The following is a 26220-nucleotide window of genomic DNA, read 5'->3' on the forward strand; positions in this document are numbered from 1 at the left end:
TTCTACATGCTGTGTGTTTAAGTGCCCAATAGGAAAATCTACTTAATTTCAAAAGTCAAAACAAAGTCAGAACTTTCAATTATTTCTTATACAGCCATAACTTGATAGCATGATTAATTGAATATATTTAAATACATAAACTCAGACTTTGCAGTCTATATGCAGCTCACATTAAATTAAATTTAAATGTAATCTCATTATTATGAAAATGTACATTTTTCAAATGTTTAATTGTTTGAATTCTTATTTTAGAGATTAGAAATTCTAATTACTGAGGAAAAAATGGCAGGTGAAAAAAAATTCGCAGTCACAGGACTGTGAGCTGAATATGGATTGCAAAGTCTGAGCATGTGTAGGGCATTTAATTTTCTAGGATACCTTTGTACTGTTACAATTTTTTTCTTTAGCTTCTAACGCTTTTAAACCGGTAGCTTTACTTCATATAATTTTTAAAAAACAGACAAATTTCAAAACAATTGTGGTAACATTTATATTGTGTTCTTTTTTTATATATAAAAGAGGCTATGTCTGTCTGTGTCTGGGAGTGAAAACAAAATGGCTGTGCTAATTACACCTGTTGTAGACTTTGTTTTGTGTTCTATAAACTTCAGAAAAAGTATTAAGCAGAGAGAGAGAGAGACGGGGTGAGAGTGGGGGTTGAAAGTGTCCTTGTTTCAAATGCTCAATTTTCAAAACAAAATTTTGAAGCTAATTAATTATCTCCACCAGTGTTGTTGGCAGTTTGAGAACATAAATGGTAATGGTTCATCTGTGAGACAGGTTCTAATTTCTAACACATGAGGAAGAAAGAAAGGCAGACAGATATTTTCTTTTCTCATCTAATGTGATTCTTTTTTAAAGTTGACTTTTGAAAGCAAATGAAGCCTCTGAGAGCAACAGATAAGGACGGAGCTTAGAAAGGAAGAAGAGACGTGGGGGTTGAGAGGTGAGGATTGGGAGACAAAGATTAGAGAAAGGCAGACAAACAGTTCTTCCGTACAAAGGTCCGGCTCGTGAAACAATAGTGGGGCACAATTCTATTCCAAACCTTTCTTCTAAAATGTGTTTGGTTGGTCATACAATTCATTTGCAATTTCTAATTACAGGGTAGTTCTATAGCTATTTACTGAATTTGAATTGGTTTCTAAAAAAATAAAATGCAGTACAAGAATAAGAGTGGTCAGTATTAAGTAAAGCTGAAAAACAGTTCTGAATCTGTATGAATTTATTTTCAATCTCGAGAAATTGCTACATGCATTGTTGCATATACTGCACACCATGGCTTTATAATGTATTAAATTCTGTGTCTTGAGGAATTTTGAAGACTCACTGCTATAGTTGTTTTGGTTCTATAGTGCTTTTAATGAATTAACTAATTTTAAACCTCTTGGTAAATCATAACTTCTCACTTCAGGAGTCTGTTACTGGCTCTTGTGGCTTTGGACACGAGAAGAAACACTTCTTACACTGCTGGGTGGAGTTCTCAGGGATGCTGTTGCGTTTGGTGGAGAAGTTACAGTTAGACCCAGACCTAGATTAATAGTCTTCACAGGAGTTTGTCTGCTCCCTGAGCTAGTATTGCTTCGAGAAGAGGCCACACTTCTGAAAAAGACAAAAAAACGCATTTGTCCACTAGTTGATTCTGTGTTCCTATTAATCTTTTGCTGACTGTATACCCAAATTTCATTGTTGATTCAAAACTTTTCATAAGAGAAATACTTTCAAAAACATTAAGTTCAGAAGGTTGGAAGGCCCCAAAAGGTATGTCCTTTCATATGTGCTACTTTATTTTGAATCAGTTCAGTGCCTGAAAATAGTCTTTAACATCGAACCTGCTCAAAATAATCTTATTCATTCTAATTTGAATGTCAGATGTGTCAGCTTAAAATGATAGCCATATGTCACAGCAGAATGAACATTATTGTAGGCTATTATCACAAATTGCTTGGAATTAGTTAATGGTAATGTGTTTGGCAAAGGACTTGGTGGAACATTGGCAAAGGAACAATGTCCTTTGCATCTGAGCTTTGGATTTGAATTCCATTTAGACAAATTTGGCTCATCAAGTTATTTGTCTCCTGTGTTTCAGGGCGTACAGCACAAAACTTTCTGCAACTTAAAACATAAGAAATAGGAGCAGGAGTAGGCCATACGGCCCCTCGAGCCTGTTCCGCCATTAAATCAAAACATGGCTGATCTTCAACCTCAACTCCACTTCCTTGCCCGATCCCCATATCCCTTGATTCCCCTAGAGTCCAAAAATCTATCTATCTCAGCCTTGAATATACTCAATGACTCAGCATCCACGGCCCTTTGGGGTAGAGAATTCCAAAGAGTCACAACCCTCTGAGTGAAGAAATTCCTTGTCATCTCAGTCTTAAATGGTCGACCCCTTATCCTGCGATTATGCCCTAGTTCTAGATTCTCCAGCCAGGGGAAACAACCTCTCAGCATCTACCCTATCAAGTCCCCTCAGAATCTAACGTGTTCCAATGAGATCACCTCTCATTCTTCTAAACTCCAGAGAGTATAGGCCCATTCTACTCAACCTGTCCTCATAGGACAACCCTCTCATCTCAGGAATTAATCTAGTGAATAACTAATAACTAGCTAGGATGGCTAGTTTGGAAAATTGAATGGGGAGCTCATCAGAGTTTACAGCAGTGTAGAGGGAGCTTTATTTGCATTTAATCCAACACATACCTCCCATGCCTTGATCAGTACAAACTCATCAAACAAAGAAACCAGCAGGTCAGTGCCATACAGTGAGAAACACAATCTGGAAATAGGATTTGAAACTTTTCTTTGTGAAAAAAGTGAACTTGGTTGCTGTGTCATTTTGAGTGTTTTATCAATGTTATAGCCCAGAATCATTAATATGAATTTTTTTTGATGGGGGTGTTCAGTGTAATGTAAAAAAACCTGAATGTCTAATTGTCCAACATGCTGTACTTTGCTGATGTTTGCCCAGTAAACTTGGTAGTTGAAATTGTATTTTGCATATGTTCAGCCTTGGTCCGGTGGTAGCATTCTCACCTCTGAGTCAAAAGGTTGTGGGTTCAAGACTTAGTCTTATAATCTAGGCTGGCACAGTATTGAGGGAGTGCAGCATTGTTGGAGCTGCTGTCTTTTGATGAGGTGATATATTGAGACCTCATCTGCCCCCTCAGGTGGATGTGAAAAAAGAACGGGGGAGTTTTCATGGTGTTCAGAAGGCGTACTTATCCATAAGCCTTCCAGACGAAGGCTTATGAAATATGTCTATTCCCATTCACAAACTATTATTAATGAAAATAATTAGTGACCTGATTTATTGTAGATTTCGCTCAATTTCCTCAATTAACCCTTCATGTACAAATGAATACTATGCTATCTGCCAAGCAATATCAAATGGAATACTATCCCCTTGAGAAATTAGCTCAATTTTTCATCCCCGCCATATAAAGGCCTTGTTCTAACCATGGTTCTTTTTCTCCAGTCAGCAGCTGTTCGGTGCACAGAGGAAAAAAAGTAATCCTACTCTTTTATTAAACAGAAATAAATATAAGATAGTCACTAATAAATTGAATAGGTAATTCAGGAGAAACTTCTTTACCCAAAGCGTAGTAAAAATGTGGAACATGCTACCATAAGGAGTAGTTGAGGCAAATTGCATAGATGCAATTTAAGGGGAAGCTCGATAAACACATGAGGGAGAAAGGAATAGAAGGATATGCCGATAAGGTTAGATGAAGAGGATTGGGAGGAGGCTCGTATGGAGCATAAACACTCAGACCAGTTGGGCCGAATGGCCTGTTTCTGTGCTATAGACTCTATGTAATTCTGTAAAACTTGAAAATATTGTGTGTAATTGTTTTTAATAAGCTTTCTTTTAGCAAAATATTATGAACAAGTCAGACATCATATCTTGAAGCTAAAATTTCTTGAATTTTGTGTTTTCAGTACAATTCCCGGCCAATCACCTTAGATGAATCTTCTCCAGTCAAATTATCTTTGGCTTTAAGAACTTCATTCTGCAGCTGCTCCGATGCCATCCAAACACCACAACAAAGAAAACGACTCAAGTGTTGATACAAACCACTGGCCAGAGTAGTTAGCATAGATCAAAGTGGAGTTTATGGTAGAGTTCTACAAACAGGATCAGAAGGAGCAGATTTAGAGTTGTTAAATCTTTCTGCTTGCATTGTTGCTGCAGGAATAGTCATAGAGCAAGGAGGTTCCTCAGAGTCCACCTAAAAGGATGACTCAATCCATCATCTCAACAGTGCAAGTTTTCACAAGTATGGCAGGATTTATGCAGATTTTAAAAGTTTGTTCTGGGGATGTGAGTAACACTAGCAAGGCTGCTTTTACTGCCCATCCCTAGTTGCCTTGAGATGATGGTTGTGGTTCTTATCTTTGAACCACTGATCCTTGTGCTGGTGCTGCTATGATGGTGTTAAGGAGGGAATTCCTTAATTGACCCAGCAACATATGTGCAAGTCAGGATTATGATGGAGTTGCGGGATGTGGAATTGATGGTATACCTACAATATCATTGCTCATGTCCTCAGTGGCAGAGGTCACTGGGTGGGAAGTGCTGTTAAAGTTAAAAAAAAACTTGCAATTTTATAGCGCTTTTTACGACCTCAGGACGTCCCAAACCGCTTATGTACTTTTGAAGTGTAGTCGCTGTGGTAATGTAAGAAATGTGGCAGCCAATTCGCACATAACAAGGTCCCACAACAGCAATGAAATAAATGATCAGATCATCTGTTTTAGGTGTTGGTTGAGGAATAAATGTTGGCCAGAACATAGACAGAATTCCCCTGCTCTTCTTCGAATAGTGCTGTGGGATCTTTTATGTCTATCTGAGAGGACAGACGGGGCACCAGTTTAATGTCTCATCTGAAATATGGCACCTCTAGCATGCCCTCAGTACTGCACTGAAATGTCAGCCTACAATATGTGCTCAAGTCTCTTGAGTGAGTCTTGAACTCACAACCATCTGACTCAAAGCCGAGTGTGCTATCATTGATCCAAGGCTCACGCTTTGGCGAGTTGCTACAGTGCATCCGATAAATAGTGCATACTGTAGCCACAGTGTGCCAGTAAAGGAGGGGGTGGATATAGTGTCCTGTGACAGGGGTGCCAATCAAGCGAACTTCTTATTGAGTGTTGTTGTGGCTGCACCTATCCAGGAAAATGGTAAGTATTACACATGCTTCTGACTTGAAGCTTGTAAATGGTGGAGAGACTTTAAGGGGGTCAGGAGGTGAGCAACTTGTCACACAGTACCCAGCTTCTGCCTGCTCTTGTAGCCAAGGTGTTGATTTGACTGGTCCATGCTGACCCCCAAGATGTTGATAGTGGGGGTACTCGGCAATGGTGGTATCATTGAGGTGAATGAGAGGTGGTTGGGCTTTTTCTTGTTGGGGATGGCCAGTGCCTGGCACTTATATGGCATGAATGTTAACTGACATGTCAGCCTGAGCCTAGATATTATCCTGCTGTGGACATTATTGGAGGAGTTGTGAATGGAGCTGAACACTGCAGAATAATGTGAACAGCCCCACTCTTGACCTTATGACAGAGGGAAGATCATTGAAGCAACTGAAGATGGTTGGGCCGAGAGACTTCTCTGAAGATCGCTTGCAGCCAAGACCTGGGCTGCAGTGTTTGGCCTTCAACAACAAGTATGATTTTCCTTTAACTTCTGCCACTGGAGGGTTTACCCTTTTGACTCCTATTGACCTCTGTTTTGCTAGGGCTCCTTGGTACCATACGCAGTTGAATGCTGTCTTGATGTTGAGGGTAACTGCTCTCACCTGTCCCTTGGCATTCTGCTCTTGTTTTCCATGTCTAGATAAAGACTGTGGTGAGGTCTGGAGCCAAGTGGTTCTGGCAAAACCCAAACTGAGCATTGGCAAGCAGGTTATTGGTGAATAGGTGTGGCTTGATGTCATAATAGACTATTCCTTCCATCGCTATATTGTTTATTGGAAGGAGGCTGTTAGGGCAGCAATTGGTTGGGTTAGATTTATCCTGTTCTTTTTTGTAGATAGGAACAATCTTCACTGATGGGTAGATCATAGAATCATCCAGCACAGAAAGAGACCATATAGCCAGTCGTGCTTGTACTAGCTTTTTGAAAGAGCTTTCCAATTAGTCCCACTGCCCTGCTCCTTCTCATAGCCCTGCAGATTTTTCCTTTTCAAGAATATATCCAAGTCCCCTTTGAAAATTACTATTGAATCTGCTTTCACCACCCTTTCAGGCAATGCATTACAGATCGTTACTCGCTGCATAAAAACATTTCTCCTGGTCTTCCCTCTGGTTCTTTTGCCAGTTATCTTAAATCTGTGTCCTCTGGTTACCGACACTTCTGCCAGTGGAAACAGTTTCTCCTTATTTACTCTATCAAAACCTTTCATAATTTTAAACATCTCTCTTAATTCTCCCCATAACTTTCTTTGCTCTAAGGAGAACAACCCCAGCTTCTCTAGTCTCTCCACATAACTGAAGTCCCTCATCCCTGGTATCATACTGTTAAATTTGAAGAGTGGTGCCCAGAATTGGACACAGTACTCCAGCTGAAGCCTAACTGGTGATTTATAAAAGATGCTAATATCATAGCTGTACTGAAACATCAAAGCAGATTGGGACAATCTCTTGTCGAACACAGGCAGCGTTAATCGGCATTCCTCAGAATCAGCCAAACTTGCTGACTTATTACCTCTCACTTGGGTGAAGAAGCTCGTGGAATGTACAGTGAGGTTTAAGAAAAGATCTTGGAGGAGGAATCTCAAACCACCTATGTTCTGGATTCTCCTTAATTCTTCTTGATTTGTTAATTTTAAATTTACTTCCCAAGTAGGTTTATACATCCTCAAGAATACTAACAATTAGAGATTTTGTCCAGCAAAACTAACCATCACGAAAAATGTAACTGGTGTCCAGTCCCAAGTGCGCTTGTGAACGTTAAATAAGGATAAGATCTGGCTTGGCTCTGATGCCCCCACAATTAAAGAGCTTAGATCGCCGAGGTTTACTTGGGCAAGGTATCTGGGAGTGGCTGGCATCATTGGAACTGCATTATTGCCTTCATCAAGGAGAGGAGGCGGAAAAAAAATAATTTTCAATATTTGTACATTTTGTTAAGTGTACAGCAAAAGCTAGGTACTTTTAAGTGCATCCTATTAATTTTTCATCTTATTCATCAATCAAGATAAAACTCAGCAATTAAGAAAATGAATTTCTGCTTGAAGACCTTGCTCCCTTTCTAGAATCTGGGGGCTTGGCATGATTAGTTCCCAGTCATTACATAGTGCGATTTTAATTGAAGATTCCGCTCCCCCTCCCCTCCACCAAAATAGCCCAATTGCAATCAGGGACTTGCTGTGTGAGGAATCACAGCATGATGAATTTTTAAATGGGCTCTTATTTGGTCACAGCATGCTTTCCCAGAGCTTAACTAAACATGTTTACTCGTGTAACACTAACCTCACAGATGATGCAGAGCTGCGAACAGATGGTGATCTTGAACTGTGATGACTACATGGTGGTGTTGGAGCAGTTGGTAGTGGTAAATCAGCCTAAATCAAAATATCTGCAATTATGTATTATTGAACTCAGATGCCTCTTAATGCTATATTGGTATTTTTCTTAACAGATTTTCTATTAGATTGTACAGGTCAGAACTTCTATATAAATACAAATAGGTTTAATATATAAAATAATTCTAATTATAGCATGTTTAGCATAATTGATTTATGAAATTTTAACCAATATGTATCTAATGTCCAAAGAATTATTGGAAACTGGAGGAAAGCCATAGCTGTAATTATTATTGTTGGATTATTGTTTGGTAGTTTCTTAACCACTAACTTTGAATTTCAGAAGGAAAATCATTTCATTATTCTTAAACTAAGGTGCACTCTTTGTATTGTGCAGAAACATTAAACCGTATAACCAGATGCTCTCACCCCAGTCCAAATGTTGCCTGTAAACATAAGGATTCATAACACCTCCTCTCAAAATCCAGCATTTAAAATTGTAGCTGCATAATGTATTGATTGTTTTACCTGTTCAAAGTAAAGTTGAAGATCCGCAGCCAAACTTGGACAATCATCCATTGCATCTGCTAATAACTTGTTCAATGACCTGTTAAAATCTCGTAGTTCACGTAGATCAATATCTTGCTCCTCTTGGGTTTCTCCCAGACTTTTCTTGGCGGAACGAACATCTCTGACCACCTTTGAGCACTGTTATTTTGAAAATTGATCCAACATTTAGAATTTTTTTTAAGCGTACAAATATCACAGATTATGATAATCTTGGACAAATAGTACAAGAAGAAAGGAAATCTCACATAAGAATTTATCAGTGCTGGAAAATGTTTTGAAAGTTACGTTCCCTGTAGCAAATTGGACTTAATTATTTTATCCCAAAAAAGTTTAGAGGAAATTAATTCTGAAAAAGAATAACAGGCTATGCCTTTGTGTGGGTGAGGGTTCTTGCAGTCGATCAATTCTGATGCAAGAAGGTAGTGAATTAAATTAATGTTTGGAGATGGAGATTTAAAAAGGTTACTTGTTTTCAATTTGATAAACAACTAGAATTTTCTAGCTCTGCTTGTGTCTGTTTAAACCTGTAATTACTGTATTTTCCACTGCTTACAGATCAACTGTACAGTATTATACAAAATACTAGATTATATTCATTTACCTGAAATTCAAGCAGGTAACCTATTCTTATTTTGTCAAGCTACAACATTGTCATTGGATAAATATTTAAGATTTTATGTTGCTGTGAAGCACATTAACAATTGACAAGGTCGAAACCACTACCAATTTGTAAAGTACACTGGTTTCAGAGCGTAAAAGCAGTTTGAAAGAATCCGATACTGACACAATGCTACAAACAGTAATATTTAGATATACACACGTGTTTTGTCACCCTTTCCAGTTTGAGTTTCTGGTCATCCAACTCTTTTCTGAGATGCATGCTTTCATCCTGTTTATCTTTAGCCATCCCATGGAATGCTGATTCTTGCCGCAGCAGATTGTCTAAGGTGCTTGTCATGCTCTGAAGGAAAAGCCACAAAGTTTCACACTTGATAACCTTTCATTTTGGGGTTGGGGGAGGGGTGGATGATTGTGAAGAAAATTTGCTCATTTAGTCATCTTAATGCTTTTCCTGATCCTTAAAATATATCCATGCAGAAATGTTCACAGATTTCTTTCAGTACTGAGGGAGCGTTGCACTGTCTTTCGGATGCGACGTTAAACTAAGGCCCTGTCTACACTCAGGTGGACATAAAACATCCCATGGTACAATTTTGAAGAAGAGCTGGGAGTTCTCCCAGTGTCCTGGCCTATATTAATCTCTCGCCCAACATCACTAAAACAGATTGATTGGTAATTTATCTTATTACTGTTCGTAGGACCTTGCTGTACACAAATTGGCTGCCACCTTTTCCCACATTACAACAGTGATTGCAATGAACAAGTATTTCATTGGCTATGAAACACTTTGGGACATCCTGAGGTTGTGAAAGGCACTATATAAATGAAAGTTCTTTCATTCATTCTTAATGGTGGACTGGAACTCAAAAGTCCTCCTATGGATTGACTTATAACCGAACTAAATGTGCTGGAAAACCACTGCCGGTAAATGATATGATAAGCTTTAGTAACAGCTTTCCAACACAAGGTCATGGGTTTAAGCTCCACTCTAGCACATAATATAGGTTGACACTTCAGTGCAGTTCTCAGGACTACTGCATTGTCGGAGATGCCATCTTTTGGATGAGATTTTAAACTGAGGCCCCATCTATCCTTTCAAGTGGGTGTACTAGGTCCTGTCTCACTCTACAAAGAAAAGCAGGGAAGTTCTTCTGGTGTCCTGGCCAATATTATCCTTCACCAAACAGACTAACTGGTTTATCATCTCATTGGGCCAGAAATTGCACAAAGTGGCGAGGCAACGTTCACCACAGCTCCTGCGAATTAAATTAATGAAAATACTTATTGTGGACTCTGTGGCACTGAATTGCTTAAATTTGAACTTTAAGCAATATGTGTGCTATCAACCCAGCCTCTGAGCAGCGTGTGTTGCCGCGCAGCTGAAAAGGTCTGAGGAGAAGACACGCCCACAAAAATCTATCAGGAAGAAAAGTCACGCCCACAGAATCAGGCTGCATTGCTCAAGCAGGCAAGCAGACTGTGTTCATTTAAAGTTAGTATTCTGGATGTCATTGTGAATAAAATTTTAATTTTTAATAAAAAGCCAAATAATTGAATTAAAAATTCAGAAGGGAAAGTTTAAAATTTTTTTTTACGTTTTAGTTTTTAAAAAGTTTTTAATGATCAAAATCTATTAAAATAAGGAGTCATATGAAACTCCACATTTTTTAAAAATTAATTTTTAGTTTTGGGCAGTCATTAAGACTAACTGTGCTGTTAAAACTTCGTTTAGACCTGGTATTTTTAAGCATACTTGTTTGGTGGCGTAATTAGTTACATTCCAGCTGGGCAGATAAGCAAGTTGGCACTTTGTCAATGATTTTTCTGATTGCAGTGCAATGGCCCTTTAATTCGAAGCTGTCATATTACCGGCGAACCACTAGGAGCAAGTTCCGGATTCCCATGTTTCACTGCGCATGTGCAAATGCAGGAACTTGCTCCTTCAATTCACCACTAAAAACTGAGTGTGTTGTTGAGCTCCTTCGTTATTTCGGGAGTGATTTCTGGCCCATTGCTGTTTGTGGGTCATTGCTGTGCACAAACTAGCTGTCGCATTTTGCCTATACAACACCAGTAACTGCACTTCAAAAGTAAATAATTGGCTGTAAAGTGTTTTGGGATGTCCTGAAGAGGTAAAAAGTGTTAAAGAAATGCAAATTTTCTTATTTTTTAATTGGTTGAACCTGATCAGCACTACTTGTGGATAAGACTAGCTTTCTGCAGTCTAACTCCTTGATCAACATGTATGTGCCTCACCATATTAAGAGGGATGTAAGTATAAACTGGTGTACAAAACAAAAACTAAAAGTCCTCGCTGCTCCTCTGATATATAGTAGGAGCTAATTTCTAAACATTCATATTTGTATACGAATGACTCATTTGCACAATTTTCATTCAACAACCCCATCAGATATAAAATATTCAACATGTTGGAATGACCATCAGGGCACTTAGTAATTTTACATTTAAGATTAATCATGCCAAATTTCTGTTGTATCAATCAATACTTGAAATAACTGACAAGTAATTGATTCCATTTAAAATTTAAAATCTGTTTCTTTACATTCATGCAAATAATAGTTCTGCTCGCTGTAGAATCTGTCATTTTTTAAATGATCTGATTAATCCATGACATCATCCAGTGGAACAGCATCAGTTTGACAGTAAAATGCAAGTTGTTGATTCGCATTTCTGAATCATTTCTAGGATTTAATAAGGTTTTAATAACCTGTTGAGAGTTGTCATGAGAACTGAATTTATCTGAAAACTTCCATAGGAGTACAATTCAATTAGCTTTCCAATGTGTCAACTGTATTGTTGGGAACATCATTATTTTAAACCATTACCTGAATGTCTTCCTGAAGCTCCCGTATCTGCCTGCGCTTGTATCTGTATTTTTCATCAATGGCCCGTTTTTGTTCCTCCAGCTTTAATTTATCCTCATACTCTTCACCTTACATTGTTATATAAAAAAATTGTACATTTAAGTTATTTGAAAATGTTGAATTCAGTAGTTTTTTTAAAAAGTTAGGGAGGCAAGTCAAATGTATTGCATCTGGGACCTCAGTGAATGGTGGGATCAACTGTGTATCTCCTTAACCAATGAGATGTAAGGATTGAGAAATAAACAGAGGAATGACTGAAAAGGAGGGTGAATTAGAGTTAAACCAGGTACAGAGAGGAAAAGAAAGATTGGATTAAAGGAGAGAAAAAAAGAGAGACAGAAAGGAAATGTAAGAAAAAAATTCAAATTTGACATTTTTAAAACCTCCAACTACCTGAAGGAATGAGACTCCTCAGTTTAAATTATTCACTTTCTGGGCCAGAGAGGTTGATTGGCAATCATTAACAACTATCATGTCGTTAAAAGGATACTTGTGCTATTAATTATTAGACTTAACTTTCTGTAGTAAGTTTAATGGGCAATTAATGTGCAAATCCAGCAAGTCCTTAAAAATAACAGGGAGGCTAAGGGCGAGATGCCGTATGTGCGAATTCCCCTGAATTTGCTGGCCGCTTTACACAATAACAGCACGCGTCATTCACACGCCATTATTTTTTCAGCAGGTTCCAGCCCAAGATATCTCTATTTCTCATAAGTAGGATAGCCCTAGTCATCAATCGAGTAAATAACTGACCCTTTAATGAAACAAAAACAGCAAGTGTAAAAAGAAAATTCAGGTTGTTTTGAGTACAAGACCCTTCCTTAGAATTGAAAACCTGTTTTTTTTTTTCTTTTTATTTGTCCTTTCAATGACCTTGGGCCATAATGTGCTGTTAGTTAGCCTTGCCTTTGCACATTTAGATTTTAACATTTTTAGCGTGGCAAGTTGCCGAAAGTGCGAGCTGATAACATCACGACGGGGGAAACAGGGCATCTGGGACCTGAGTGAACAAGGCAAGCAACAGTGTGTCTCCTTAACCGATCAGACTAAAGGATTGCGAAATTAACAGCGCGTAGACTGAGAAGGAAGTGTAAATTGAGTGAGTGAATTCAATGTCAGATCAGGTACAGGAAGAGAAATAAAGAGAGGGAAAGAAAGATTGGATTAAGAGAGATAGAAAAAAGAGACAAAGGAAAAGTAATTTCTTAAAAATTTTACATTTTTAAAATCTGCAACAACAATTAAAACCTGAAGGAATGAGACTCCACACTTGTAATGGTTAATTTTCAGGGCCAGAAAGGTTGACTGGCAGTAATTAACACTTAAGATGTCATTAAAAGGGTGCTTAGACTGAAATGGACAAAACTTAACTTTCTGTGGTGAGTTTAGTTCGTATCTACCGCGCAAATACAACAACTTCACGCCATTCAATGCACTTCAGTGGTGAGGCAGACAATGAGTTGCTGTTTCCGCGAAGCTAACGGCGGAGCGTGTATTCGAGCAGCAACTTTTGGATATCCCGCATCTGCCCCTTGCCTGAAGTTGCTTCAGCATTTGGGCCTAAATAACAATGAGCGCCATTAATCTCACCGTTATTTTGACAGCAAATTCTGGCCCCATATGATATTCAGGCATAAATTTGGCTGAAAAATCCATACCACTAGTTGAATCTCAATCCAATCAATTGCACCATCTCCAAAAGTCCTTCCCTTTATATCCCAGGAGGGGTAGGGGAGACGATTGCAGGCTGGCAGTGGTTTTCAGGAGTGCTGTCGAGTCTGAAGGAGCACTCCTCCTGGCTCCACATCAAGCTGAAATTTTTGTTTAAACTTACTTTTTGGTGGCAGCTGTATCCATGCCAGGGCCTGCTTTGCTCAGGGCAGCCCAATTTCCCAGAGGGGTCCTAAAACAGGTGTTAGGCTGTTCATTAACATATGCAAGTTGACTAACCCCTGTTTTAGGTGGCGGCCTAAAAAAATTCACCCGGTCCAAAATGGGGTCAGAACTATTTTTGGTATCCTTGGGGCAAATTTGGTGCTTTTGACCTCTGTGCCCTAAAAACGACAATTGCTGGATTCAATTTCTTCCCCCTGTGTTTTCAGAAAATCAATGTCTGGAAGGGGAGTTCTAAAATAACATTGTATTTTGTGTGTGTCTTTCATTTTTCTTTGAATTCTTTTGATGAGACGAGTCATGTAAGCATTAGCAAAAATGAAGTAGGAATTTCCACATAGATACTATCTTCAACAATTTGAACACAGTTCTTTTTTAAAAAAACAGCAATTATTTCTGTCTCGTTTAAAAGCTGTGGGAAAGGACATACTTGTTTCTGTGACCCTGTTGAAAGATTTTCGGTATGTTGTATTTTGATTATTGAGGAGTTGTAACGTATTCTCCAGGGCTCTTAATTCTTTTTCAGCTTTGGAAATTTTAGCATCAAGCTCATCCCCCTGACTCTGAAGTTCCTCTTTCTCTTGGGCAGCCTAAATGCATTAAGGTAAAAAGAAATGAGAAAAAAACTTGGCTTTATATTGCACATTAATGTGTCTCGAAAATGACTAAAATGTTATAAAGGCAAACATGGCAACCATTTTGCACACAGCAAAATCCCACAAACGGCAACAAAGTATGACCATTTATTCTGTTTGGTGGGGTTGGTTGGGGAAGGAATGTTGACGAGGATATCAGGACAACTTCATGGCCTTGAAATAGTGCTGTGGAATCTTTGATGTCCTCCTGAAACACTGGAACAGACAGATGGGACCTCAGTTTAATGTTTCATTTGAAGGACGGCATGTCTGATAATGCAGCACTCTCTCAGAACTGCACTGGAGTGCCAGCCCAAGTCTTGAAGTAGGGCTGGAAACCACAATATTCTGACTGAAAATATGCACTTTATCACAGAAGCTGAGGGCAAAAGATGTTCAATGTACCATGACCACACCATCTCTCCCCCCCCCCCCCACAACCATGGCCGCAAATCTAGGTAATTATTCAATAATAATTAGAAAAATTCTTGCCATCTGGGAGATAAGCAAATTTATTTTCTAAGGACTGTTAAAGAAATCAGAAACTATTTAGCATGTAGCATGCTTGGGAGGAACAGGTGACTTTGGACCCAAGGTTCCTCAAGCTTTTCACCACTCAGGGTTTCCTCGCCTCATGTCTCAGTCTGTTACAGACTAATTGATGGAGATTGATTGCCATGATTAGTCAACAACTCCATTATTGCATCATGCGACTACCAGGATGCTAAAAAGCGAACAAGATGAACCGTGGTCTTTTTTCATCAAAGAATTCCTATGTTCCATTTTGATCACCTATTTTATAGTGATCAATGCAATTTTGTGGTTTGGATTACTGACTAATGAAGTTGTTCTCATACTAGAACAAAGACTCGTTATTTGATTTAACTTAATTGAGACATTGTCTGTGGCACATTTGATTTCCATTATTCATAAATCCCTAGTATTATCATGATGCAGAAAGAAGATCTGTTAGCACTCCAGTGTGGTGAATGCGAGGACATCAGTTTCAATCCACAGATCCCTACACAGCAGGTTCCAATCTGAGCCTGGTTATCAAGTAGAGGCTGTTAATTAAATGTAAACAGAAAAAAAAATGGAACAGTTCATTTAGACAGCTTTACATATCTCAGTGGCTGGTAAGATATCACTGTTCTTTATCAAATCATGCAATCAAATGCATGATGCCTCATGATATTACTTCCAGAAAAATGGACCATGTTTGATCCCCAGTCTGTGCAGTTAGCTCATCTCAGCAGGAATGGTGATAGGGACACTACTGTTGGTCTCAGTGGCCCTTGGTTAGGAAGGGTAAAATCCCATTTTCTGCAGGAAGCGATTGTCAGTACTTTCAGGACATGATCAGGTTTCATGCCCCATGGTCAAGTAAACTGCAAACACTCACTGTTGAGGCTCATACAGGTTGCAGTGGCCATTGAATCAAAACTCAACAAGGAATAAACACCTTCGGTGGAGGACGGAAGGAGAGCAAATTGGCAAGAAATGAAAAAGAACTGTACAATCAGAGAAGAAAATAAGTTAACTGGAATAGTGCGTATATTTAACACAGTTAAAATAAATGACCTTCCTTTGAAAGTGTTGTTCATTATTTTCTCTTTGCAATTCAAATACTTACCACAATATGTAATTGTGGCAACATCCATTCAGAGGTCGGAGCATCTTAGTTACATGGTTTCATTATGGCAATGAAAAAATATCAACATTTTTCATTTTCCCAAATGTTACATCTGTAAATACACAATGTACTTTTTACCTTAATTACATAATAGGCCTGAGATCTTTCTTCTTCACCCTCGGGAGGTTCCATTGTAACCAACAGAAGTTCGTACCTCTTCTTCATTTTATCAATTTTTGAAAATCTTTCATGTAATTCAGCACTAATTTAAGAGAGAAAACTACATAAAATAATATGGAGCCAAATGCAGTAAACACAAATGTATTTGAACCATTCAGCAACTTTATATTTCAAATTTGTATTTTCCCCACTTAAGTTTGCCACCATATCCAGAGAAATTCCAGTCTCAGACACGGAATCAAACCGATATTGCAGTAATAAAACTACTCAGATGTCAAAAGTAGGATTATTACTGTAAAACCAGCATGAACTATTAAAACAAATTTTCAATACAATTTAATTAAAAATAAAATTCTACTCAGCCTCTTGTCCCCCTTTACCCCCATTTCTCCCCTGTTTCCACATTGCCTTTTTAAAATTTATTTTCATTATTTTTCAATCTAAATCTATCTTTTTCATGCCCTATTTTACTTAACAAAAACCCTTTGAACGGTTTTACCAGAAGCAACTTTCAAAAAGCTAGGTTTTCATTGACTGAAACCCAATTTTAAACGTCAAATTTTCAGTCAAACAAAAGCCTGGAATGCAAAGATTTACTTTTGGTGTATTTAATGTGGAAGGGGATATGTCAAACACGTATACTCATCTCCAGATCTGAAGCCTGAGTGGGCCACGACAAGTACATTTCCTAAAGCACTGTACGGGTGAATTCTCTGCAGCTGCCTTTTGTAGTCGTGCTTTCTTCTCTGACAATTGTGTATTCTGGACTTATGTAGTAAAGCAGCAACTACCCCTCCTGAAACAAATGGCAGGAAGTTGTGGTGTCGACTACTGGCTTCCTCCACATGAGATAGGACACTCAAATGTCACAGTAATCCTCCAACTGATTGACAAAACAACTGCTGAAATTCATTCAGTAAATATGAATATTAACCAAAACTAATACTGAAACTTACAACCTTCTCATTTGGGAATCTAATAAATTATTCTTGTAACTAGTTTGCATATTGTGTATAGTTCTTGGCATTATACCACAAAGGGTAATTTTGGCTTGTGAAGGAGGGTAACTATGTTATATGGTAGGACTATGGGTATAAAAATGATTACATTGGTAAAAAGGCAACTTGGAGATGAACTTAGAGGTATTTAATATCCTAAAGGGAATTAGATAAACTTGTTTCCAGAGAGATGTTCAATGAGAGCACAACCTCTAGTGCTGCTTCAAGCTCAGACTGAAAGGTGAATATACCATTAAGATATAACTGCTTCGTATAGAGGAGGCATTGGAAGTGAAGAATTTCATAAGTTTCATGAGGGTGATGATTACTCTTTTTGGCAATCAGGACTACTGAAATGTAAAAAAAAAAGGTAAAATATTAATCTGAAGTCTGATTTTTCTGGACCAGCCCGATGAATATAAATGGTCTTTACCTCTCCTGTACACGGTTATGTTCCTAAGGACACTGGAATGTATCAGGTTGGCGTGGTGAATTAGATATATTTAGTGATGCGCCAAGTGTAACTATGGTCTCCTGAAGATTGCTTGATTGCCTTAGAATTGTGCTGTCCAATAAAAATCGTTAACTAGCCAGTTGGGGTTACAGCGACACTGGTTTAGCCACATTCACTAATTTTAGCAGACAATGCCTGACATACACTCACACAATACAGGTAAATGCACAACACTGTGTATGTTTAAACATCTACCACCTTTCAGTAACCAAGGAAGTAAAGCATTCATAACAATCAAAAATACATCTGCACACACTACTTTTCATCTTAACATTTTACCAACAAACGCACAAAAAGATTAAAGTACACATGCATACCTGAGGAAGGAGGAAGCCTCCGAAAGCTTGTGAATTTAAAATAAAATTGCTGGACTATAACTTGGTGTTGTAAAATTGTTTACAAATGCATACACTGTGTGAATGAGTATTGAGATCACAGGCCCAATGACTGTGCCTATTTATTTTTTATTTACTAATCAGAAATGTAATTGACCACATCTGGATTCCCAATTTACCACATGTGGCCAGTGACTAACATATTGGACAATGTAAAAAGTCAAGGAAGGAATTGAGTTTTCCCTGAAATTGGTGACTGTTTCTTTTCTCTTTAGCTCCCCCAGGATTTCATATTTCTACTGACTGAGGTTGGTAGCACACGAGCTTGCACCATCTAATAGACAGCATAAGCATTGATGGGCCTGTGGTCTTTCCTCACCCTCTTTTTCACATATATGTTCACAACCTTTCAGCTTTGAAAGGTTCACTTCATCTTTGGGGTGTTAAAAATGATTATTGTATGTAACAGATGTATTTATTTTTTCAGTGTGTAATATCTTTTTTAATTCGTTCATGGGACGTGGGCATCGCTGGCAAAGCAAGCATTTATTGCCCATCCCTAATTGCCCTTGAGAAGGTGGTGGTGAGCCCCCTTCTTGAACCACTGCAGTCCTTGTGGTGAAGGTTCTCCCAAGTGCTGTTAGGTCGGGGAGTTCCAGGATTTTGACCCAGCGACGATGAAGGAACGTCGCTATATTTCCAAGTCAGGATGGTGTGTGACTTGGAGTGATATCTTGGTTGCCAGTATTTATTCAGAAAGAAGTTCAACCAAACCAAATTATGACAAATATGAACACTTTTATCATAACTCTACTAATTAAGGATTCTTCTTATCAAGTTTCAGTATCTTTTGACATTAACGGAGGTTCAGCTGGGACAAGGAGAAAGTTATACAAGGGTTGATAATTTCTGACTTTCAACAGGCAGGATGTAGTGTTAAATGAGTTTGCAGAGATTTTGGGTGAAGATTAAATTTGAACAAATTATCAATTTGTCATGTACATCTCAGCCCATTCAACTCAATCATTCTGCAGATAAAAGAATCTTTTGGAAATGCGTTGCAGTCTTTTAGGTAAAATGAGGCCATTAAAACTAAGCAAAATGTTATGTTTGAGTCTGGATTATGCGTTGAGAGGTAATGACTAAATTTGAATTTATAATAGGAGTCAACTGGGTGCATTGTAATTCTGAATTCAAATCAGGTACACAACACAAACTCTTCTAAATATGTTTCAAACTACTTATTTGACATGCACATAATAGAACAAATATGTGTTATTTGTATTTATAACTAAAAGAAAAATGTTGCTGATAAAATTATGAATTGAATGTATGATGTAAATTTGAGAGATGACCTACCTAATACCTTGCTGTTCCTGCTCAATGTGCTTGATCTGCATTTGCAGTATATCCGTGTGAATCTTGATTTCTTCAGCCCTCTCTTTCATTGCTGTCTCAAGCTGCAATTTTCGTTTCTCTAAGGAGAGCACATCATCTGCTTTGTTGTGGAGCATGTCCCGTAGACGTTTGACCTCCAGCTTTAAAAGGTTATCTTCAATCATTAAATCCTAAAGGATGAATAGAAAAGTCAGCATTGTTGTGAATAACATTTCATGGTTAATTCTTCACTTGTGTAACAATTAATTTTTAAAAAATCATAGCCAAATCAATCTACCAATGCAGGGATACATTAGATGGTATTAACCCACAAGGTATTTGCTTTCCCTCTGTGTAAAAGACAAGTATTAGCACAACAGTTTGTTTTTGACCAATAACATAAAAAACCTAATAATTATTACATGAACCCACTGCAAGGCATAAGGAGATAAATGGGGGTCAGGGTGGATCGCTGTATGTGGAAAAATGAAAAAGAATCTACAAGGTAGGTAATCTATCTTCCTCATTCCCCATCCTCCACAATCAACTTGATATTAATCCAGTAATACTTGGGAGCAGGAGGGATGATGGGGGAGGGGGGGTGGTCAAAGAGATCCTAGCTGTCGCTGTAGATTTACCAACGGTATTATCATCCACTGCTAAATCGAAGCAGTAATGTTTGCTAAATATACGGAATTATACGGTCAATGGATATCTGTATCAAGGATGCTCAAGAAGCAGTGGAATAACCTTTAATTTGCTAGGTTTCTTGACAGAGGTAATAACATTGGAGAATGCACTCCACTATCCATTCTGAAAGATTTGTTGAGAAACTGGCCTTCCGAGGGCCTTGAGACACGGTGACAAATAGCTGTCTTATCTGAGAAAGTGATTTTTTGATATTCTTGCGATGTGGGCGTTACTGACAATGCCGGCATTTATTGCCCATCCCTAGTTGCCCTTGAGAAGGTGGTGGTGGGTATTATTCTTGAACCACTGCAGTTTGTGTGGTGAAGGTGCTCCCACAATGCTGCTTTGTAGGAAGTTCCAGGATTTTGACCCAGCGACAATGAAGGAATGACAATATATGTCTAAGTTAGGATGCTGTGTGACTTGGAGGTGATGGTGTTCCCACGTACCTGCTGCCCTTGATCTTCTAGGTGGTGAAGGTCGTGGATTTGGGAAATGCTGCCGAAGAAGTCCTGGCGAATTACTGCAGCGCATCCTGTAGATAGGATTGCATGGTACACTGATGGTGGAGGGAGTGGATGTTTAAGTCAGTAGATGGGGTGCTGATGAAGCAGACTGCTTTGTACCGGAGGTAAGAGACAGCATCAATCAAAGAAAATATAAGCTTTAGGAACAGGAGTAGGCTGTTCAGCTCCTTAAGCCTGCTCCGCCATTCAATTAGATCTGTACCTCAACTCCATTTACCTGCCTTAGCTCCATATCCCTTGATATTCTTACCTAACAAAAATCGATCGATCTCAGTCTTGAAAGCTCCAATTGTCCAAGCATCCAGACTTTTGGGAGAGAGAATTCCAGATTTCTACTACCCTGTGTGAAAAAGTGCTTCCCGATTTCCCTCCTAAAAGCCCCGGTATCATACTGCACCCTCTTTGAGGCCAATATATCCTTCCTGAGGTGTGGTGCCGAAAACTGAATGCAGTACTCCAGATGGGGTCTGATCATGGTCCGATACAACTGAAGGATAACTTCCTGCCCTTTGTAATCCAGCCCCCTTGAGATTCCATAAGACTTTTTGATTGCTTTTTGTACCTGCCCACTAGTTGTAATTTTCATAGACTGGGAGATGTAAAATAGCTCAAGTCGCAAAGGCAATGCATTTCTGGAGTGTATCCAGGACAGTTTTCTGAAACAATATGGTTTAGAACCAATATGGGAACAGGCCATACTAGATTTAGTAAAGTGTAGCAAACCAGAATTAATTAATAATCTAATAGTAAGGAAGTATCTTGCAAACAGTGACCATAACATGATAGAGTTTGATATTAAGTACAAGAAGGAGAAAGATCACACACAAACCAAGGTTTTAAACTTAAGTAAGGCTGACTTTGAAGAAATGAGACATAGGCTGAACACGTTAAACTGGGCTGAGCTGTTAACAGGTAAACTGACAGAAAAACATGCATAGTCCAGCAATGCTTGTCTTTTTGTAGGATATGTTGAACACTCTTTATTCCAGTCTGACTCAAAGTAGCAAAGTCACCCAGTCCAGATGGGATGCATCCTAGGTTCCTGAGGGAAGTATGGGCAGAAATAGCAAAAGCTCTGGCCACAATCTTTCAAAACTCCTTGGATATGGGAGAGGTGCCAGAGGACTGGACGGTTGCAAATATTTACACCCGTATTCAAAAAAGGGGAGAAGAATAAACCCAGTAACTACAGGCCAGTCAGCCTGACAGCAGTGGTGAGAATACTTCTGAAGACCATAGAAACATGGAAAATAGGAGCAGGAGTAGGCCATTCAGTCCTTCGAGCCTGCTCCGCCATTCAATATGATCATTACTGATCCTCTATCTCAATACCATATTCCCGCTCTCTTTCCGTATCCTTTGATGCCTTCTGTGTCTAGAAATCTATCTATCTGCTTCTTAAATATATTCAGTGACTTGGCCGCCACAGCCTTCTGTGGTAGAGAATTCCTCAGGTTCACCACCCTCAGTGAAGAAATTTCTCCTCATCTCAGTCCAAAATATTCTACCACTATCCTGAGACTGTGACCCCTCGTTCTGGACCCCCCAGCCAGGGGAAACATCCTCCCTGCATCCAGTCTGTCTAGCCCTGTCAGAATTTTATATGTTTCAATGAGATCCCCTCTCATTCTTCTAAACTCGAGTGAATACAGGCCGCGTCGACCCAATCTCTCCTCATACGACAGTCCTGCCATCCCAGGAATCAGTCTGGTGAACCTTCGCTGCATTCCCTCCATAGCAAATATACCCTTTCTTAGGTAAGGAGACCAAAACTGCACACAATACTCCAGGTGTGGTCTCACCAAGGCCCTGTATAACTGCTGTAAGACATCCTCGCTCCTGTATTCAAATCCTCTTGCAATGAAGGCCAACATACCATTTGCCTTCCTAACTGCTTGCTGCACCTGCATGTTTGCTTTCAATGACTGGTATACAAGGACACCCAGGTCCCTTTGTACATCAACATTTCCCAATCTATCACCATTTAAATAATACTCTGCCTTTCTGTTTTTCCTTCCGAAGTGGATAACTTCACATTTATCCACATTATACTGCGCCTGTCTTGTATTTGCCCACTCACTCAACTTGTCTAAGTTGTCTTGAAGCATCTTTGCATCTTCCTCACAATCCCACCTAGTTTTGTGTTATCAGCAATCTTGGAAATATTACATTTCTTTTTATTCGTTCATGGGATGTGGGCGTCGCTGGCAAGGTCAGCATTTATTGCCCATCCCTAATTGCCCTTGAGAAGGTGATGGTGAGCCGCCTTCTTGAACCGCTGCAGTCCGTGTGGTGAAGGTTCTCCTACAGTGCTGTTAAGTAGGGAGTTCCAGGATTTTGACCCAGCGATGATGAAGGAACGGAAATATATTTCCAAGTCAGGATGGTGTGTGACGTGGAGGAGAATGTGCAGGTGATGTTGTTCCCAAGTGCCTGCTGCCTTTGTCCTTCTAGGTGGTAGAGGTTGCAGGTTTGGGAGTTGCTGCAGTGCATCCTGTGGATGGTACACACTGCAGCCATGGTGTACTGGTGGTGAAAGGAGTGAATGTTTAAGTTGGTGGATGAGGTGTCAAGCAAGTGGGCTGCTTTGTCCTGGATGGTGTCGAGCTTCTTGAGTGTTGTTGCAGCTGCACTCATCCAGGCAAGTAGAGAGTATTCCATCTACCGGATTGTCGTAAAAACCCATCTGGTTCACTAATGTCCTTTAGGGAAGGAAACCTGCCGTCCTTACCCGGTTTGGCCTATACGTGACTCCAGACCCACAGCACTGTGGTTGTTTCTTAATTGCCCTCTGAAATGGCCCAGCAAGCCACTCAGTTGTCCAATCTCGCTTAAAAAAGTCATAATAAGAATAAAACCGGACGGACCACCCGGCATTGGACACTGGACACGACAAAGGCAAACCAAGCCCAGTCGACCCTGCAAAGTCCTCCTCGCTAACATTTGGGGACTTGTGCCACAATTGGGAGAGCTGTCCCATAGACTAGTTAAGCAACAGCCTGACATAGCCATACTCACAGAATCATACCTTTCAGCTAACGTCCCAGACTCTTCCATTAGCATCCCTGGGTATGTCCAGTCCCACTGGCAGAACAGACCCACCAGAGGTGGCGGTACAGTGATATACAGTAGGGAGGGAGTCCCCTGCGAGACTTCAACGTTGACTCCAGACCCCATGAAATCTCATGGCACCAGGTCAAACATGGGCAAGGAAACCTCCTGCTGATTACCACCTACCGTCCTCCCTCAGCTGATGAATCAGTCCTCCTCCATGTTGATCACCACTTGGAGGAAGCACTGAGGGTAGCAAGGGCACAGAATGTACACTGGGTGGGGGACTTCAATGTCCATCACCGAGAGTGGCTCAGTAGCACCAATACTGACCGAGCCCTGAAGGACATAGCTGCCAGACTGGGCCTGCGGCAGGTGGTGAGCGAACCAACATGAGGAAAAAACCTACTTGACCTCATCCTCACCAATCTACCTGTCGCTATTGCATCTGTCCATGACAGTATTGGTAGGAGTGACCACCACACAGTCTTCGTGGAGACGAAGTCCCGTCTTCGCACTGAGGACACCATCCAACATGTTGTGTGGCAATATCACCGTGCTAAATGCGACAGATTCAGAACAGATCTAGCAGTTCAAAACTGGGCATCCATGCGGCTCTATGGGCCATCAGCAGCAGCAGAATTGTATTCAAGCACAATCTGTAACCTCATGGCCTGGCATATTTCTCACTCTACCATTACCAACAAGCCAGGGGATCAACCCTGGTTCAATGAGGAGTATAGAAGAGCACGCCAGGAGCAGCACCAGGCATATCTAAAAATGAGATGCCAACCTGGTGAAGCTACAACTATACGCGTGCTAAACAGCGGAAACAACATGCTATAGATAGAGCTAAGCGATTCCACAACCAACGGATCAGATCAAAGCTCTGCAGTCCTGCCACATCCAGTCGTGAATGGTGGTGGACAATTAAACAACTAACGGGAGGAGGAGGCTCTGCAAACATCCCCATCCTCAATGATGGCGGAGTCCAGCACGTGAGTACAAAAGACAAGGCTAAAGCATTTGCAACCATCTTCAGCCAGAAGTGCCAAGTGGATGATCCATCTTGGCCTCTTCCCGATATCCCCACCATCACAGAAGCCAGTCTTCAGCCAATTCGATTCACTCCACGTGAAACCAAGAAATAGCTGAGTGCACTGGATACAGCAAGGGCTATGGGCCCCGACAACATCCCGGCTGTAGTACTGAAGGCTTGTGCTCCAGAACTAGACGTGCCTCTAGCCAAACTGTTCCAGTACAGCTACAACACTGGCATCTACCCGACAATGTGGAAAATTGCCCAGGTATGTCCCGTCCACAAAAAGCAGGACAAATCCAATCCGGCCAATTACCGCCCCATCAGTCTACTCTCAATCATCAGCAAAGTGATGGAAGGTGTTGTCGACAGTGCTATCCAGCGGCACTTACTCACCAATAACCTGCTCACCGATGCTCAGTTTGAGTTCCGCAGGACCACTCGGCTCCAGACCTCATTACAGCCTTGGTCCAAACATGGACAAAAGAGCTGAATTCCAGAGGTGAGGTGAGAGCGAATGCCCTTGACATCAAGGCAGCATTTGACCGAGTGTGGCACCAAGGAGCCCTGGTAAAATTGAAGTCAATGGGAATCAGGGGGAAAACTCTCCAGTGGCTGGAGTCATACCTAGCACAAAGGAAGATGGTAGTGGTTGTTGGAGGCCAATCATCTCAGCCCCAGGACATTGCTGCAGGCGTTCCTCAGGGCAGTGTCCTAGGCCCAACCATCTTCAGCTGCTTCATCAATGACCTTCCCTCCATCATAAGGTCAGAAATGGGGATGTTCGCTGATGACTGCACAGTGTTCAGTTCCATTCGCAACCCCTCAGATAATGAAGCAGTCCGTGCCCGCATGCAGTAAGACCTGGAGAACATCCAGGCTTGGGCTGATAAGTGGCAAGTAACATTCGTGCCAGACAAGTGCCAGGCAATGACCATCTCCAACAAGAGAGAGTCTAACTACCTCCCCTTGACATTCAACGGCATTACCATCACCGAATCCCGCACCATCAACATCCTGGGGGTCACCATTGACCAGAAACTTAACTGGACCAGCCAAATGTAGGAAAAGTGAAGAGGATCGTAGCAGACTATAGGAGGATACAACTGCACCAGTTTTCCCCTCATGAACCTGCAGTGGTCAACCTGTGCTTCCTCTGCATTGATGTGTCCTGCACTGCATGTATTTGTGCTGGTGCCTGCTTCTAGTAGAGGTGGTGACACTCAATTTTCTAGTATGTGCTCCTCTTTAGGTGTGACTACTGGTCCCTTCAGTTTCTTTGCTCTGCGAGGAGAGCATTTGGTACACTATAAGTACACATAGCTATTTGGGTACTGCACAGTCACAACTTGTAGTTTTACACACTTGTGCATAATCAGTATGTATGGATATTTTATATATAATGCAAATCATATTTGATTTAATATGGTACTTCCACTAGTTCTGTTCCCTTTTTTTAAATCTCCATATGTTCAGTGCCTTCCAAACTCTTCATACGGATTGAGTTCCTTGATTTCATCCATTGAAATTTCTTTCTGTCGTATGTTCACTTTCCTGTCGTGGCATGTGTCATGTTTTGGAAGTTTCAACCATTTTACCATAGAAGGGGGGCTTGGTATAATGTATATTAAAATTTGTTTTTAAGTTAAAGTTTGCTTTTGAGGAATTACCTCAATTCGAAGAATTACCAGATTCACAGGACAGCCACATGGATGTGAATCAAATGCTATATGAAAC

At 40.2% G+C, this 26220-nt stretch overlaps 1 protein-coding gene across 2 annotated transcripts in view; it reads right to left on the minus strand.

Annotated features, from left to right (window-relative positions):
* Positions 1-1207: 1207 nt before the first annotated feature.
* The window catches only part of ccdc39 (coiled-coil domain 39 molecular ruler complex subunit), a 74242-nt gene continuing 49229 nt past the window's right edge, over positions 1208-26220 (minus strand). Inside the window, exons 13-20 of one of the 2 annotated variants that reach the window (XM_067995207.1) lie at positions 19159-19367; positions 15911-16034; positions 13935-14094; positions 11573-11679; positions 8926-9066; positions 8064-8243; positions 7483-7574; positions 1208-1602 (exon numbers count right to left, since the gene is read on the minus strand). In XM_067995207.1, coding sequence (XP_067851308.1) covers positions 1422-1602; positions 7483-7574; positions 8064-8243; positions 8926-9066; positions 11573-11679; positions 13935-14094; positions 15911-16034; positions 19159-19367 — 1194 coding nt within the window. In that variant the 3' untranslated portion in view covers positions 1208-1421. Of the gene's footprint in view, positions 1603-3749; positions 4129-7482; positions 7575-8063; positions 8244-8925; positions 9067-11572; positions 11680-13934; positions 14095-15910; positions 16035-19158; positions 19368-26220 lie in introns of those variants that run through there. The other variant, XM_067995208.1, reaches the window with a different exon arrangement.

The sequence above is a fragment of the Heptranchias perlo genome, chromosome 13, assembly GCF_035084215.1.
Source record: "Heptranchias perlo isolate sHepPer1 chromosome 13, sHepPer1.hap1, whole genome shotgun sequence".
Lineage (NCBI taxonomy): Eukaryota > Metazoa > Chordata > Chondrichthyes > Hexanchiformes > Hexanchidae > Heptranchias > Heptranchias perlo.